General features: G+C 33.2%; 1 protein-coding gene across 3 annotated transcripts in view; it reads left to right on the top strand.

Moving 5' to 3' along the window:
* Positions 1 to 19,382, top strand: part of LOC127715500 (uncharacterized) — a 97,398-nt gene that overhangs the window by 34,012 nt on the left and 44,004 nt on the right. The window contains exons 5-7 of one of the 3 annotated variants that reach the window (XM_052221561.1): positions 823 to 1,002; positions 2,288 to 2,391; positions 2,729 to 6,904. The exons of the other annotated variants lie outside the window; for them this stretch is intronic. Coding sequence (XP_052077521.1) covers positions 823 to 1,002; positions 2,288 to 2,391; positions 2,729 to 2,863 — 419 coding nt within the window. The 3' untranslated portion in view covers positions 2,864 to 6,904. Of the gene's footprint in view, positions 1 to 822; positions 1,003 to 2,287; positions 2,392 to 2,728; positions 6,905 to 19,382 lie in introns of those variants that run through there. 3 annotated transcript variants of the gene reach the window in all.

Raw genomic sequence — 19,382 nt, 5'->3', positions numbered from 1 at the left:
GCAACATTCATAGAAACGAACTATTAAAAAACAACTGCCATATTCCTGACTTGGTACAGGACATTTTAACAAAAAATGGTGGGTTGAAACTGGTTTTGTGGCTAGCCAAACCTCCGCGCTTTATGGCAATGTAAAATATACCGCTTAAATGACAACATTACAAGACGGGAACAGAGTACAAATAAATGCAAAAACACCAAAGACAGAGAAATACATAAATAAATAATATAATAGTACATTTCGACATGTAAACCACAGAACAACAATGCATAACTTAAATAATTTAGGGCAGTACACAAAAACAGCTTAATAGAATTACGAAGTGTGTGTCTGTAACACGAATGGATCAACGCCACAAAAAGTAACGTCACAGGTAAATTTCTAAAAATTGTATATATATCAAGATTAAGTTTCTTATTATGTTATTTGGTGTATTTTACAACAATTACAAGAATATTAATATAGAATTGTGTTAGTAATAGTGCAACTAACTATGTCGGCCTTTCTTCCAAATCAAACTGTGTAAAACAAATAAATCCTGTGCACATAGTTGCTTTAAACTAAAATCATACAAATGAACTGGGTGATTAATTATCTTTACTTTTACATACGAATAGAAATTAAAAGTGAATCACAACTACAAACGATAAGACACAAAACAATATCCGATCAGAATTACAAATAAAACTTCGTAATTAAATACATGAACGCTGGATGAACAAATACCGAGACACATCTTATAGCAATGTGAATTAACACTCAGTAAAACAGTCATATTCGGGAATAGGTCACGTTCGGTACTTTGTCAATGTTTTTTTTTAGATCAGCAGGCCGAGGTAAAGCAAGTGTTACCTGATGCGCTGGTAGGAGTATACGCATACACAGTTACAGATGCCTCGACCTCCGGTATTTGTGGTACTGGTTCTGTATGGGATGCTTGCACAATAAGGACAACAATTTCATTTAAATATACACTATGTAGTACACAAATGTTTGGCTCAAGTATGTATATTTTTTTTGGATTAATACTTATTGTCGTTCATAATACAAACAGTTCATAATATAAACAATTTCTCATTTTGAAATTACTAAATGAACTTACGTATAACGATTTCATTATAACGGTTAATTTTCAGTTCATAAATTATGCAATTGCACGTTGCAAACTTGTTCTGGCAAAAATTAACTAAATGCGATGTCGATTGATATTCTTGAAAAGTGTTAAGTAATTGCATTGGCTTCGAAATGTGAATGTAAATGTGGTCTCATGGTATCCTTCTGCAGCAAGTCTGAAACGTCATTTTTTTAGCTCATATTAGCCGTTGTTAAAAGAGCTTGTTTTAAGATTCGATTTTTTTACCACTGCCATATGTGGTAATTTCCTTGTCATATATACTGTTTATGGTGTTTCCCTATGCATTTAATGAAATGTTTGGAGCACACTAATGAGTCAAACAAACCCATAGCACGGTAGACCTGGAACAGACATATTTGCTGATTATTTCTACTCTGTATTATTATGCTATTTCTCCTTGATTCTTACTTGTTTTTTTCATATTGTTATAATTAGTTGTTGAATTTATTTGTTTTTGTTCAGGATTTGTATTGTTACATCCTTTACAGTAAATTCGATTTTTCAGTCTCTTTTTTGCGTAGTTTTCACATATTATATCCGTTTTGTGTTTGATTGTTAAATGTTTCCAAAAAAAATTAATTTATTGGTAGATTTTGTAGGCCGATAATAAATTCAAACATAGCATTTTTTTATAAAGTAAACACACGAACGCCAAACAAAGCACGTTGTTAATGTTATGTTCTTACTAAGCTTCGATGAACATTTCTTAAAAGGATTTATAAGTTTCAATACAGTGTGCATTATAAATTCTTTTTGTGAAGTAGAAATATATCTTCATAATGTAGAAGTCTAGGATTTAAGTACTATTGACCACTGTTGGCACTTTGTAAGTTGTTTTTAATGTCATCTTATCCATGAATGTTTAGATTATATTTTAAAAAACACGCTGTGTTTGTATATAAAATGTTCATATACTATATGGCTTTAGTAAAGTTACTTTAATTGAAAAAAAGATACCATGGATACTGAAAGATTTTTTTAAAGTCGAAGATAAAGGGGTAAACATATGGTAAAAAGACAACATAAAAAAATTAGTCTGCAAAAATAAAACCAACACGAAACGATGCATACAAGACAGTTCCTGCTATAATTGTCGATTTACCTATTGTTCATGGAATTTGAGTGACAACACAATATTGGTTTTTATTGCAGCCAATGGCGAGTTTTACGCTACAAAATACGTCACTTCCGGTTCTACCAGTTATGTTATTATTATCAATGGGGATTCAACGACGAGTACAAGATTCACTTGCTTGGTAAATATATAATTACAATCCATTTAATTTGTAAACTAACAACACATTTAAAATATTTCCAGCTTTGTCAGCAATAACCAAAAATTTGACCATGTGTCAAAAGTCATCCTATCTAAATATTCAGTGCAAGCTTCGAAAAATCTATACTGTACACTGATTTTTTTTATAACTAGTATGGTACGTTTTAAAGTCATGTTATTTTCTCTTGTTAAGCCATGACTCTTGTAGGTTAAAAAGGAAAATCAACCTGTTTCATGGATATTTATAATGTTGAAAACTTCTGACTAGATATGTTTAAAACTGTGTTCTGTACATGTTTTCTGTAAAACAAATTTAGGCTGTATCAGGTTCATCAGTCAGCTCAAATCCTGGAAGCTGTGAAAAAGGACAGATAGCCACATCAAGGACGTCAGACGCAGCAAGTCTTTTAATATCTTTATCAGCTTACGGTGGGCTTTTTTCATTTTCGTAGTCAACATATATAGTTGGATTTAAAAGGTTTTTGGTTATTTTCCTAGGATTTTCCCGTTCTCTTTTCAACCGTTTTAGTTTTACCGATATATTTCTTGTACATACATCTTACAAAAAACTAGGGAACACGGAAAACTTGTACATACATCTTACAAAACACTAGGGAACACGCAAAATACATAAGTCGAAATAAATTATCAACGCCATGGCAAAAATCAAAGACGATGAAAAGTCAATCAAGTTCCCTAAACACTTCATAGAAAAAAAAACACTAATCAACATGAACCAAACTAAAAACCAGGGTTGATCTCAGATGCTCTTGAAGGGTAAGCAGATCCTTCTCCTCATTGACTCCTATACTATTTTTCATTGAAAATTATTCATATTCTTGATCAAATAGTAAATATTATACCCTCGACCAAAGCATTAAGAATATAGATAAATAGTCGATATGAAAATTATGATCTTTTTTCTGATTTTGATGAAACATCCCAAAAAGGACCAATGTCAGCTTTACTAATACACCATCTTGATGGACAACTTGATGTTATAACAGGAGACCTTAACATCGTTCGTGACCGAGAGTTGAAATCATTCCTCAGTAAAGGACCTAAATATCGTCCCCCGTCAATTATTAATTGGAATGAGTGTCGTAACATCATCCACGACTCACTCCGTACTTACTGCTCTAAATGGATAACACGAGAAAAAGCTGACAAGAAATCATTAGATTCTTTTTTTAGTTCGGTAATGAACATAGTTGATATACGTATTCAACATTTTATAGATTATTTTACTCCTAACAACAACCATAATAGCCCAATTTCCCGTATCAAACATAAGCTAAAAGAACTCGCCCAGGAATATATTTTTGTCCCGGCTGATAAGGCTGCTAACAATATCATTATTGTTTGACGTAAATTTAACATTGATGTTCTACAAAAGGAAATCACGAATTCACCAACATTCCAACTGACTCCATTTTCGGAAAAGGACATCTGTAACAAACATAAACTTTTAGCTACCTCTTTACAAGCAGAACCAAATACAATGAAAGTTCCAACTACGTTCTGGCTTCCGAAGCTGCATAAAACTCCATACAAATATAGATTTATTTCGTCTTCAAGCCATTATTCCATTACTAAACTATCTATTCTACTTGCTAGTACACTTGGTACAATAAAAAACCTGGTAAAAATTGTTCAAATAAGGCATTTGAAAATAGTGAAATTAATTACTTTTGGAGTGTCAAAAATTCGTTGGAAGTACTTGATAAATTGCATGCTTATATTGGTGATTTCGAATCTGTTTAAAGTTTTGATTTTTCTACCCTATATACCACGTTGCCTCATAGTCTTATTAAGAAAAAATTCACACACCTGATTAAATGGGGCATTTAAAAAGTCGGAATGCGAATATATATGCTCAAACTCTTTTAGGTCATTTTTTAGTAACAACAAACAAAAGAACCGTGTCAATTGGACCTGCTTTGATACTATAACTGCCCTTGAATTTTTACTAGATAATATTTTTGTTCGCCATGGAGATTCCGTATATCGTCAGGTTATCGGAATTCCCATGGGGACTAACTGTGCAACACTTATTGCGGACCTGTTTCAGTATTGTTATGAGTTACAATTTATGACTAAAATCAGCAAAGACCCATCGAAACAACATCTGATTCAAAAATTTAATAACACTTTTAGATATTTAGATGATATATTGGCTCTCAATAATGACGACTTTAGTATGTACACTAAAGAGATTTATCCTGCCGAACTGACTTTAAATAAAGCTCATTCTAACAATGAACACTGCCCTTTCCTGGATCTTGATATCTTTATCTTAAACTGGAAGCTTAATACCAAAATTTATGATAAAAGAGATGATTTTTCATTTCCTATTGTTAATTATCCATTTTTAGATGGTGACGTTCCCTTATGGTATTTATATATCTCAACGTGTTCGATTCGCTCGTGTATGTAATAACGTATTTGATTTCAACGAAAGAAATCTCTGTATTACTGAAATATTATTTCACCAGGGTTTTCGATATCACAAACTAGTCAAAACATTTACTAAATTTTATCATCGGTACAAGGACATCATTCGTAAATATAAATCAACATGCAGACATCTTATACGTTCAGGTATTTCACATCCAATATTTTATGGTAATATTCTTTACAAAGCATATAAATGTCGGCATTCACCTCAAAAGCTAACCAAACCTTTAAACAGACTTATTCGGAAAGGATATAGTTACGATACTGTTGTCAAGTCATTAAGGATTGCATATTTTGGTATTAATATTGATTCACTGATAGGGTCTTTGCATCGGAAATAAACACATTTATTCTAAAACCAGTTGTTGGCATGATACGGGTTATGTTCTTCTCATATATTTTATAATGGTATGATACTTAACCCCTAACGGGAGGGATTGCACTTGATTTTCATATGATGAAGACATAATCTTTCAATCAGTTTAATTGAGGTCTGGAGCTGGTATGTCAGTAACTGCTAGTAGTCCTTTTTTCATTTATGTATCATTGTCATTTTGCTTAGTTTCTTTTGTTACCTATTCTGACATCGGACTTCTTTTAAACTGAGTTTTACTGTTCGTATTGCTATGTGTTTCTTTATTCTACATTGGCTAGAGGTATAGGGGAGGGTTGAGATCTCACAAAACATGTTTAACCCCGCCGCATTTTTGCGCCTGTCCCAAGTCAGGAGCCTCTGGCCTTTGTTAGTCTAGTATGTTTTTTAATTTTAGTTAATTTATATGTTTTGGAGCTTAGTGTGACGTCCATTTTCACTGAACTAGCACACAATTTTATTTATGGGCCATCTGAGGACCACCTCCGGGTGCGGGATTTTATGGCTGCATTGAAGACCCATTAGTGGCCTTCGGCTGTTGTCTGCTCTTTGGTCGGGTTGTTGTCTCTTTGACATATTCCCCATTTCTATTCTCAATTTTAACTGAAAGAATAATGGGCGTAATATGTTTACAAACATATTTATGTCTTTCATTTGACATATATTTGACTGAAGAATACCATTTGTAGAACCGAAATATTTGTCAAATGAAACATTCTCAATATTGGCAAATTTCATTAAGTTGTCATGAAGATCGCTATGGACTATGGAAATTGACTATTTGTCGGAATACTTTTCTTTAAATAATAAAGGAAGCGATTCATACCAATCAGCGATCGTCTAGAATAGGCTATATTACGGAGACAAGAATCATTTTTTTTATAAAATCTAACAATTTGCGCAAACCTTAAGACTTTTTTATACAAAATAGTGCCAAACAATTCAAAAATTCAACCTAACAGAGTTGAAACAGATTTTTTTCTTTACTTCCTCACTGAAACCTGAACCTTTTACTTTGGCTTTTATGGCAACACCACCTACGATTGCGCAGCCCACCTTATCCCTTCTCTATCATCGTAGGTATCGAACAAGGGTGACTTATCATAATACACGCAGTATTATATGTGTGATTAGGTTTCATTTCATTATTGAAACTTATTTACTTATGTGTTTGTTTCTTTTTCAGACACATGTCGTAAGTAATATATTATTTTTGTTTTATTTTCATAAAATTTTATATGAATAAATTGAAAGTTTTAATAGATTGTAGAAAAACCATAACAAATACCAATTTATAAATTGGCACATTCAAAATAAAATATTATAAACATATATTACTTGAACAATGGTTTTTAAGCACATTATGTCCTTCATTTAAACGGATGCATTTAGAAAATTTGTAAACCCTATTGTTATAGTAATAAACCCACTGTTTTAAATAATTGATTTTAACCATTTTTTTAAATCTATTTAGATATAACTGTTTTTCATTTGTACAGAATCTACCTCAGCTGCTCCGGCGTCCCCATGTAATGTTGGAATTATAGCTGGCGTAGTAGTTGCACTTATCATTTTAATAGCGTGTGCTATTGGTGGATATATATGTTATCATAAATATAAGAAAAAACCGTTCCCATGGCAAAAATCAAAAGTACAGAATGGATCAAAGGATAACACTGAAAATCCAGGTAATTACAAAAAGGCAAGTTCTAAAAGGAGAAGTCCATAAAACATCTGACAAAATCAAACGCTGTAAATAAACTGAACAAGCGAAACAAACTGCCATATTCCTGACTTGGTACAGGTTTTTTTCTTATTAAAATGGTGGGTTAAACCTGGTTTTATAGTTAGCCTAACCTTCCACTTGTTTATAGTTCCGTTATATCGACAAAATTGGGTAAGAAACCCAAACAGACATAAAAGGTTAATATGACAATAATACGAATCCAGCAGTCAAAACTGTGCAAACATTCATCACTGTGACAGACATATAACACAACCGACTAAAACAATTCATACAAACATAACAAATTAATCTAACAATGACGCAAAAGAAGGCATAGTAAATAGTAATTTTTCATCATACATGCCAAGACCAAAGTTTTGTACGCCAGACGCGCGGTTAATCTACAAAAGAATCATCAGTGACGTAAATCAGACATCGACGTCACCAACCAATTTTTTTTTTGTCATTGATAGTACATACCGTATATAGTATACACTTTCTTGATAAAGTAAAAACAAAAATGTTGATAAGGTATGAATCAGAAATTTTTTTAATGAATTTTGCTTTCTTTAGAAATTTTAATGTTGTTGTTCATGTTTCTATACAGATGTGTGCTTTCAAGGATCCAGAATAAAAATTTTCTAATTATGTACAAGGCACTCGTGTATTCTGAAACTAAAATCTGGACAGATAAACTGAATTATGCAAAACTGTTCTTTTTTCAACAATTGTTTAATTAAGATTTTGACGGTTACAAATAAAAAGGACAGGACTTTGGATGGTTAAAGTTACATTCATATGAATAAATGGACTCTTTTGAGGTTTACGTGAATGAGACAGCATGAACCGAAGGTAGCAAAACATCAATCACACATGCTGATTTTTTTTCTTGGAAAAAATCTACAGCATAGGTATCGAATTAATCGTTCTATTTCCAACAGTAGACAATTCATAAGTGCCCACGCATGCAGCATATCTATCTATAAATCTTTCCTTGTCTAAACATTTTGTAAAAATGTTAATTAGGAAGTATCCCTTACCATGCGGTGGCCGTAATATTACGGCCTCTACCCAAAATACCGTTTTTGGGCTCAAATTGCTCTCCATACTTTCAGAGGTCAACTGTATGACATTAATTTCGAAGTTGATGCATGTTTTTCCAACCTAAGGCTATTTGTTGTCCTTTTTCGCAGGTTTATGGTGCATTTTGAGCTCAAATATGAACCTGAAAATTGAAATCGGATAAAACTGGTTTTTCTGGAGGGGTGGCCTTCCCTTAGGTGCCTAACTTCCAAAAAAAGTATAAACCCGAGGAAATATAACTACTGATTGTGTTTATTATTGAAATAGACTTGGGGAATCGAGTACTTTCGGTAGCCGGTACAGTTGAAGCTAAAGATTACCGCCCACCCACTATATTTAATTGGTTCTTTAAATGTATTTTGACATTCATAAGCATCGGAATAAAAACTTAAAACAAAAGAAAATTGTCAAAGTGAAGTTTTAGCAGATATTGACATTGCTTTCAAATGCGTGTAATGTTTACATTTAATTCAATATGCATGTAAATATTATAGGATTAGATACATATTTTCTATGTGTTGTTTCGTTTTCGATTTTATTGCACTAATCGAACATTTATGGATTTCAGCCAGTCAATATGGCAGTTCACGCCTTAGTTACGATATGTCAACTGTTGATTTACGGTAAATAAATGTCAATGAAAATAAAACGTTTATCAACAGTTGTATGTTTGCGGTAAGAATTAAATGAATTAAACACATTGTTTATTGATGGTAAACTGGGGCGATTAACTCACAAACTAAATAAAAGTCCGAATGTCACACAGAAGGGAGGTTTAGCTCGCTACAAATCCAGGTTTAATCCATCATTTTCTTCGGAAAATGGATGTACCAAGTTAGGAAGTTTTCCGTTCGTTCCTATGGTTAACTCCCAAACATTTAATTTGTAAGTTTTGATTGATTTCCCCTTTTTGAAATTAACTTAAAATTTGGTATTTTTGTTCATACTTTGTTTAACATTTTTTTTCTTATTATCATAGCATTTCGGTAAATAGATATAAATATATAAATTCTCATATTTATGTTTATGATTTGATATGATCCATGATTTTTCTAGTAGGAAATTCCACGTTATTGTTTCATTTTGAATTCACATTTAATGGTGAGCGTATGTCAATAAATTTCAAAGGGCTCTTTTTATAACCAACAACGCGTTGAATCACAATTTCTAGGCACTTGTCGAATGAAACCTTTACTTTTATCCAGTAATTTCATTTAAATATTTAGTAAATACAGATGTGGTAGTCACCATCTGCCGATTGAGTCTGGAAGGTGGCAGGGTTTACCGAGAGAAGACAGACACGTCTCTGTGACTCAAACGACATTGGTGACGAGTACATTACATTACGAAATTGTAGAACATTTGAGTTAGAAAGAAAAAAAAAATTTTACCACAGGATTATTGTCAAACCATAATATCAAAAAAATAACTCCCAAAATATTGTAATATTAGAAAACATATGTGAATTTATCAAAGTTATAAATGTGAAAGTCTGTCCTCCAAGAAGTCTGTCCTCAAAGTCAATTTCATTGTATTGTTCACACATAAATGTTATAGTTGTACCTTATAGATATGTTTATATATGTTCTCTATAACGTTTTATCAGAAATAAAGTCATGCATTCCAGACGAAATAGTATTTCACCAATGGTCTTGACTAAGTATCACTTAATTAAAATCTAGCTTCCGAAATTTGCATTTTTATGTCGTAACTACAATACCCTCCCTTTTCACGAATGTGACTTACCGAATTAGACTATTTACCTGATTTGTAATAACATAAGCAACACGACGGGTGCCACATGTGGAGCAGGATCTGCTTACCCTTCCGGAGCACCTGAGATCACCCCCAGTTTTTGGTGGGGTTCGTGTTGCTTAGTCTTTGGTTTTCTATGTTGTGTCATCTGTACTATTATTTGTCTGTTTGTCTTTTTATTTTTGGCCATGGCGTTGTCAGTTTGTTTTCGACCTATGAGTTTGACTGTCCCTCTGGTATCTTTCGTCCCTCTTTCAGTGTTGTAACCTGATCTGTAAAATATATTAAAATAAAAATTGTATTTGCTATTGTAGTTATTATAAGCAAGTTCACAAATTAAATTTTATTATTGTAATGAGTAAACAATATACTTTCACTCTTTATCATATATTGTCATAGAAAACGACCCAGCATCTCAAGATGGTATTCAGACGCTTTGGGAAATGAATAACTCACTCCAACCCATGGAAAAACAAGTGCCACCTCTGGATGTTAAAAAACATTAAGCACGACCATCAATAACAATACCATAAAACTGGAAAAATGTCAAGATAGAATGGAAGTCATACATGCGCTCGCCACTTCTCAACATGCACCAGTATTTAATGAATTGTATTGTGTAAAAATGACTGAAATAATTAAACATAAATAAAACGCTATTAAATATTAGACATGTGAAGACTGTGTTATCATCTTTACATTATTGTTTCAATTAAATCAGTCATGATTGTCTTTCTCGAATCATATCAATGTGTGTATATATAAGATATTTAATCCTTCTAAATTTATGTATTATTTAAAATATTTTGAAAGCTTTACCCAACATGTAATTTTATATCATCGTTGAATGTATTATCCATTATATTATTTATAAATACTCTTTTAAGGTGTGATGATTAAAAAAAAAAACGATTGTCTATCTATTTATATGACGATCATATTATAAAATGCTAATTATAACTATTTGTATGTATATGTAATGTTTATACATGACATTAGAAAACTATAAAGTTTAACAATGTTGCAGTATATCTTAGGAATACTAGTCACGGTTGCAGGAACGGCTATTGGATTATGCTGTTTTTATATTTTATTACTTCTACGTGGACTGCATTTGATATGAAGATGAATTTATATGTTAACAAATAGTGGAATGAATGTATAAATCCGTGAAAAAAGAGACGGAGGGTACCAAGGGGACATTCAAAACTTATTAGTCGAAGAAAAACTGACAACGCCATGACCATAGACGGAGAAATGACAAACAAGTCCACAAAACACTACATAGGAAACTAAAAACTGGACAACACTAACCCCACCAAAACACTACATACGAAACTAAAGACTAGTTGTACTTAAGGGAGATTATCTTAATTTCCATATATGTGTTACTGTTTTATGTTCATAAATCATGTTAGTGGTATACTGTAAAGCAATCCCTTGTTCTACTATATAGAAATGAATAATTCTAGAATATTTTAGTATCACTTGATATTTTACAATTATACCCTTTGTATGAGGTCGATATGAGGATATATCGACCTGAAAGAAGTATATCGACTGAAGACGTAGTCTGGTGTCGATATACTGCTTTAGGGCGATATATCCGCCGCGTATAATGAGTTTGGTATTTTTGTTAAAACGTTTTGTATTTGGCAACACCTTTCGGAAATTGTAGTCATCAATGTTCTTCAACTTTGTACTTTATAAGACTTTTTAACTTTTTGGATTTGAGCGTGAATGATGTAGTCTTTTGTAGACGAAGCGTGCGTCTGGCGTGCGAAATTTTAATCCAGGTATCTATGGTGAGTTTATTTATAAGATATTTATTTACAAGCATAACATCAGCTTATGAAGGTCTTACACGATATACGTTTAGACAATCCTAAGATAGCATGGTTTAACGTCACAAAATATGTCTCAACAAAGTATTAAGACCATCGTAAATCAAGCCCATAACGCATCGTATGACAAATCTTAGGATAACTTAATCGACATAAACCAAGTATTTCAATGTTAAAAAAGAAATGGAGTGGTTTTAGTACCAAGGTTCAACTTTAATAATATTTGCCTTTCAATTATTGACATCAAAATTTATCGAGTCTTCATATTATAGATTGAATTATAAAATTTTGTTTTATGACAAAATCAGCCTAAATGGAGTTTCAGCTTCATGTGCAAAACTGATTACATTGCCCTGTTGATATTGGTACAGAATTTCTATTGTAAATATAGTTTCTCTTTAGAGTTAAAATGATCTGAGAATGATAATTCCCTCTTGCTCTTGCATAACAGTAGTTGCCTTCTGGTAGAAAATCATTCAAAGTATTGACATTCAGGAAATAAACATATTTCTGTACCATTGTCTTTTTTTTGTATATAAATACTAAGTGGTTCATATTCAATGACAAGTAAACAGACAAAAAAAGGATATATATTTTGTTCTTACCCTCACTTTCTATTTGAGAAGATTTTTTTTCGTGTTTAATTTGATTTTGTGCAAGCTTCATACGGGTTTTACTGTTTTTACCCTATTTGATAAAATATTGAGCACGATGTGAGGATATATTTTTAATTTGACTACACCAACATTTGTAGAAGCACACAGTACACAAGGTATGCCCAGATCTGAAACTTATACAGACTCAAAGGGTAAGAATAGAGATACGCAATGCTCAGATCAGACACATAGAACGGCCCAGTATTCTAGTTTCTAGACGAGGATTTCGGTTCACCTAGGGACACAGATTTCGATACAAGGTTGGAAATATTATTTCATGTTAATCCAATACAAAGGGATATGCATGGTGATATTCGCTCTGATATTGATTCAGATACAGAGAGCAAAGTCAGAGTTGAATAGTCCTCAACAGGTAGTGTTGATAAAAAAGGTGAAAGATTTATGAAACATGTACAAATAACATCTGTTTGAAATGGTGTAAACTAAGACAATGAGTTAAGCTCAGACACAAGACATAATGTTTTGTCAGAGTAGATTCGCGAGGATATTGTCTCAAATAGCGCTGAGGGAAATATTGGTTTGATAATGGACCAAACTCAAGTCAGTATACTTGCAAACTCCTCGCAGTGTCGGAATCCGGAAAGACAAAGGCAGTAAAGTCCTGGGATAGCCATAGACATATATATACTAAGCCGTTAAAACTTATTGAAAAGTTTTGATACCAAGGAATGAACATTATGTCTGGTATGTATAAGAAACAAACAATGCATCTTTACAACAGGAGGAGAAAGAATGTTGCAAAATTGTGAAAGATTTGTTCGCAATGACTTCAAAGTTGTTAGACCAGTCTCGAAGGACTGGTGCATTGTTTTAATTGGTCAGACGTTAGGCTGTAATGCAAGATTTAGATTTATGGGGTTGGACGAAACACAATATTTACCTTTGTCAGGTGAAGGTGTTTTTAGCAATGATCTGAAATCAATGCCTTGAAAAACGCAAGGAATAGAAAGATAAACTGAATGGTTTATTACCTGAATTACATGTAGGAAAAGTAGGCAGACTTTAACCGCGATTGGCAAACAAAATCCCAAGTTTAATTTTGTGAATGCCAAACAGATCCGAGGCTCAAATAAATGCTTCAAACAGGTTTGATGTTCCTAAAACAACAAATGGTGAAATCAAAAGATTAGGCGATTTAAATAGATCTGAACGATGCATATTTCCATGTACCAATATTTCAGAAACATTGTCCGTACATGAGGTTTTGTATAACAAATGAAAAGCAATGTGCCTAGGCCCAGCATGTGCTCCTCAAAGCTTTACCAAAACTGGTGTTAGTGGTAGCTGAATATCTGAGAACCCAAAATATCAGAATGTCAGTTTACCTCGACAAGGAGTTTGGAATTTAAAATAGAAACATTGGCACATTTTTTATTTGAAAATGAAAGCTGTAATTTTGACAGTTCAGCATTTTCTGAAATTTTTGAAGAGAACATGTCTGATAAGGAGCGACAACACAAGTGTAGTACAATACATAATTCCAGGTGGAACAAGGTCACCACATTCATGTGTCTTGACTTGGGAGCTATAGCAGATAGCAATTAAAAACAATATAGTGTTGAAAGTAGTGCATATAATGGGCAAAAATAATGTTTTAGCGGATCTTTTGAGTCTGGAAAGATTTTTTCCAACAGAATGGTCTCTGAACAAATCGATAGTGCAGCAGATGTTGTCAGATTTGGGGATCCCCATATGCATTGAAAGGTTTTTTGCATCATGGGAAAATCGGCAAACAGAATTGTTTTGCAATTGGATTCCTCAACGTAATTTTTTGGTTTTGGGTGCTCTGACAATTCCTTGGGAGAACATGTACGTGCCTAAGCATGTAGCTGTATATTGATGCAAATAGTGTTTTTGGCTATGGTGATAGTATTTTATCCTGTTTATAGAAATTGTATTTGTTAATTTTCTTGACGAGAAGGAAATTCATTCACCATCTTTTGAGTGATTCAACACTGCTTTGTAATCGGTGAGTTTATTCTAATTATAGGTTAATAAATGTTAATTCTCACTGGTATGTACAATGAATATCATTGAAACTGAATCAATTTGTTCCCAAGTTGAGATTTGTAATGATAGAGTTATACATGCCAGTGAAGTGCCATCGACACCCCTTTGTGAATTTGTAGACATGTGTATATATACACTTCAATTAAGCGCTACAAAAATCACTACAAATGTATCATATATTGCAGGTGATTGACGTACAATGGATTTTGTTTTTAATTCTAGATCACCCAAATGTTTGCGATGACAACTAGTTAACGCGAATTATATTCTTATTAAATAAATGCTAATTCTCACTTGTATGTATAACTGTTATTAGAAATCTGAAATTGGGAACAAATTGTTGCATTGTATATTCACTACGTTACACTTACCTGATAGGTTTACAAAATTGAATACACCCAGAATTCAAGGCAGTACTTTGTTCTGTGGGTGGTAGTAATTTCGTGTTCAATTTATACATTTTCACTGTACATTTTATAACAAGAAAATCATTCCTTCTCTTGTCCATGTAAAGTGCCAGCCTTCATTTACACTTATATTAAAATTAATACTCTGTAGTTCAATCATTGATATAATTTTTAGTCTTTCGTTCATTTTCTAATAACCAATTCCACCACATCTCGTCGGAAATGAGGATTTCTGTATATATATATATACATAAATGTACATTTTTCTAAACGTTTATTTTTAAATGTTGTTTTCTTTTTCTTTTCTGCATGTTCTTTTCAAATAATTAAATGAAACGCGTGGGTCTAGGTTTCTGAAATAAAAATTTGTAATAGTAGACTCTCTACTCTAGTCTGCTGCCTCATGATCGATTTTATAGACGAACTCTCAAACAGGGCCCATGAAGGTTCAACAGCTTTGGTACATTGATCTTTCACAGACTTTTTCTTGTCATTGTATGCCACCTGAATAAATTGAACAATCCAATTAGAAATTGTCTAGCTAGAAACCGGGCTATGCGGACTCTTTACACTTACAAATTATTTACTTTCGCTTCTGCTGTCACAATTACAGAAACCATCTGTCATTTTCAAATAATACTTCAATGATCTCTTCGGATTCAACAATTTGTTGTCCTTAAAAATAGGAATATTTATTTTAGAATCAATGTGTCAAGGACAACGTTATTTTAAAACATCTTTTCTTATGGAAAACACAGCAGTACTGTGTGCACTAATATTACCATATCCCATCCTCAGAGCTTAAAGATCACTACAGCGTCTGAAAGTTGTAATGGCAAATAAGAAAATAGCTTTCCAATTACCATATTTTAAAACACTGTTTTTCATTGGTTCAAACGGACTTTTTTGTAACAAGTCTAAGACTATAGAAGATCCCATTCAGGTATAAGTTTAACTTTAGGTGGTCTTGACTTGAATACACCTTTCAAAAGTCTGGATGTTGGTCTACAGGAGGAATGTTTTCTATTGGTGGTTAAACTATAGATAACATGGACCTGTATCCCGCTATTGTTCTATATTGAAGGCCATAGTAAACAGACCTGTCTCTTTTATTACACCAACTATAAAATGTTTTGAATTTGCCAGAGTAGTTTTTGGAGTTCCTGCTCCCCATGAGGCGGATAATAGTGGTCTAGTGTCTCTAGAAAGGCATCTTGTTATGAAGAATCTGTTGAAAGAGGCCATGCAGTAAGATTGAATATTTCTAGATTGTGAATATAGATTTTTGTTTAAAGCTGATGTAGAAAGTTGCTTTGATTTGGAATTTTCAAAGGGTAATCTACTATCAATTTAAACAATCCTGGTATCCAGACCTGTTTAAATTGATAGTAAATTTGTCAATATGGAGCTACTATAGGAATTCGAATTTTGGAATGAGACATGTGTTGTAGAAGTTTTGGAATTTAAGGCATAATGGTGGGTATGCATAACCGAACAAATTCTGAGTGTTGTGAATTGCTTCAAAGGGATCTATTGTGGGTGATTCTAGCTTTTGAAATGTTTTTTGCACTATAGATTTTTCTAGTGTCCGTTCTGTTTGTCTTATTTTGTTTCTCAACATCTGCTCGAATGTTTGCTTTGCCCGTAATGTAGGCTGCTTTCAAATTTATTTAATGATCGATTGTTCAATAGTTCCCAAGTTTTCAGACAAAGAGTTTCTGACATGGTCCCCCTGAACGATTGATGTTTTGTTCCACTATTGAGTTGAAGTATCCGTTGTCATGGTGGCACGAGTTTCCCAATGTTTTAAGGAACTGCCCTTCATAATGTTGCCTAAATTTAACCACCATTTCAGATGTCATAGTAATTTGGACTTTGAATTCCAGATTCTGTGAAACTGGTTTTCAAAACTATAACAAATGTAGTTGAACAGGTCTCGTGTGTTATTTGGCATTGGTAATTATTTCTATGCGGGATTATATTATCCCTAAAAAACGTAGAAAATCCCTGGCTAGTATTTGATTTTCAATGATCATTGTATGGGTTGAAGCTCATAGTTTGGATGTTCTTTCTGCTGTTGGTAAAATGATCACCAGATCCAACTGTACATTTCCCTTGAGTATGTTATCTGTTGAGATGGATTCAAAGTGGACTTTTTAAATTTTATAATGAATCCAAGCTCGACAAGGAGATTGAGTACTTATTCTCGATCCACAATAATTTGACTTTTTTCTAACTCAGAAGAAACCAATCGTCTAGGACAAGTATTATGCTCCTTGGTCTTAAGTAGGCTGCTACTACTGCAACATTTTTGTACACATTCTTGAGGCTGAGATTAGACCAAATGGTTCAGTTTTGAACCGAAGAGCTCTTCCATTTTTAGACAAAATCTCAGATATTTCTTGTGTATGGTTTTAAATTGGGACATGTAAATACGCGTCTTTTATGTCGAGACTGATTACCTAATCTCCTAGGCCTTTTTTTACCAGATTGAGAACAGTAGAAAGGAAATCCATTTTGAAATGCTGTTTTCAGAGATACTTGTTGAAAGTTTTAAATTTATCACTGGTCTCATTTCCCCCGTTTTCTTGGGGACCAGTAAAATGTGCTGTAAAAAACGTTTTTGTATATCGTTTAGTGGAACATATTCGACAGCTTCTTCTTGTTCTAGCTCTTTTATTTTTTTGCAGATGCACAGGTGTATCCCTATGATTTTAGAATCTTAAGCAATGCCAGTTTGTAACTCTCTTTGATGTCTGAATATATCGCTTGATGTTTATTATTTGTTCCCAGTTTTTCAGAAAATAAATTTGACGTCCCCAACGGGTATCTACAGATGACAGGCCATGATATTGAATACCTTGAAATAGTCAATTTCTTTGTTTTTATTTTGGTATTTTTTATTGGTTGCTTTACGAGGGACGACAATAAGGTTCTGGTTTCTCAAACTTATTGTCACTCTTGTCATGCCTTGTAACAGTGCTAGTTCTCTGAACAGAACGCTGATTACTTGGAGTTGATTAAAAAAAATTCTGTATAACATTAGGTTTTGCACGTTTTGCTTGCCAATCATTTGAAGTAGTGTTTTATCATTTCCCCAGAAAAGACACAGCTTTATTTTCAATATGTAATTCCGGAAGTTATTCCTTTAGTTGTTTTTCTTTTTCTATACTTTCTTTCAAAGTACTTTCGATTTTCCCCCTAAACACTCCGGATCCACTGTTTGAAAGTGGCAAAGAAATAAGACAGTTTTTAAGTTCTTTAATATCATTTAAACCAGTATCTTCCATAACTGTTTTTCTTCTAATAAGGTGATGAAAAGCACCTGCTATTGCAACCTGATCAACTTTTTTGTTGACCTGGCACAAATTTCACTAACCTGCTGTACTGCTCTATCCATATTTACATCTCTTTCTAATAAGGTTTCATAGAGTGTACTTAAAGCTTGCTGAATATAAGCCGATGAAACAATACCCTTTTTTGCACCAGCTTGTCACTGATATGCCAATTCATCACAAAAGGTGAATATATAGTCTTATTTTAAATAAATCGAATGTAAAACTATCAACACTAGGTAAATTCAAGTATTTCTCAGAACTTTCATGAATTTGAAAACACAATTTGTATTGTTCACAATATTCAGTTAATTTTACTGGCTTTTCATAATACCAAGATCCAGAAAGAATCTCAATTTGACTCTTGTTTACAACAAGACCAATCGACTTAAAATACTGATTGAGTTTCGGCATTGTCATCAAATAGTTGTTTCAGATTGTCAATATCAGTGTCTTTTTCCTCAGTTTCCTAACACTGTAAAAGAGGGACGAAAGATCCCAGAGGGACATTCAAACTCATAAATCGAAAATAAACTGACAGCGCCATGGCTAAAAAAGTAAAAGACAGACAGACAAACAATAGTACACAAAACACAACATAGAAAACTAAAGACTAAGCAACACGAACCCCACAAAAAACTGGGGGTGATCTCAGGTGCTCCGGAAGGGTAAGCAGATCCTGCTCCATATGTGGCACCCGCCGTGTTGCTGTAAATATTTACTAAATCTAGCTACAGTATAATGGTTTTCATTGTCACTTCTAATTGAAGCCTCATCTCCTTCATCTTAGAATAAACCAATATTAAGTCGCTCTGAACGATCCTGGGATAGAGACATAAAAACTCACAGTAAAATTACCTCTGTACCATTATCTGTAGTAATGTTCATATTCATTATTTTGGGTTTTTTGTAAAGGTCTGCGCACTCCCGAAGAGCAGCTATCCTGGTGGTTAGAAACATTTTGGACCTGCTCACCCTTAATACCAGGGTTATGTCTTGTTTCCTTAAAATCACATATTTTATCTAACCTTGAATCAAATTGGGCAAATCTGCTTTCCCACTTCTGTTCTGAGGCATCTAGCTGGTCTTTCTTTTCTTAGTAAACCTGATTTTACGTGAACGAGAACGTGCTGCTATTTTTGACACCTCGTTCGCGTTAGTTGACAAAGTAGGACGCTCCTCGAAAGCGGCGTAATCATCGCTGTTCGAACCGTGCAAGCGGTTTTTGCCATAATGCAAACGTAGCTAAGAGTACGACTTCTATTTCATAAACTAAATAGTTATTATGTTAGTTTTTATCAGAG

The sequence above is a fragment of the Mytilus californianus genome, unplaced genomic scaffold, assembly GCF_021869535.1.
Source record: "Mytilus californianus isolate M0D057914Y unplaced genomic scaffold, xbMytCali1.0.p SCAF_9, whole genome shotgun sequence".
Classification (NCBI taxonomy): Eukaryota; Metazoa; Mollusca; class Bivalvia; order Mytilida; family Mytilidae; genus Mytilus; species Mytilus californianus.
The sequence above is the reverse complement of the archived record's forward strand: the minus strand, read 5'-3'. Positions and strand labels throughout refer to the sequence as shown.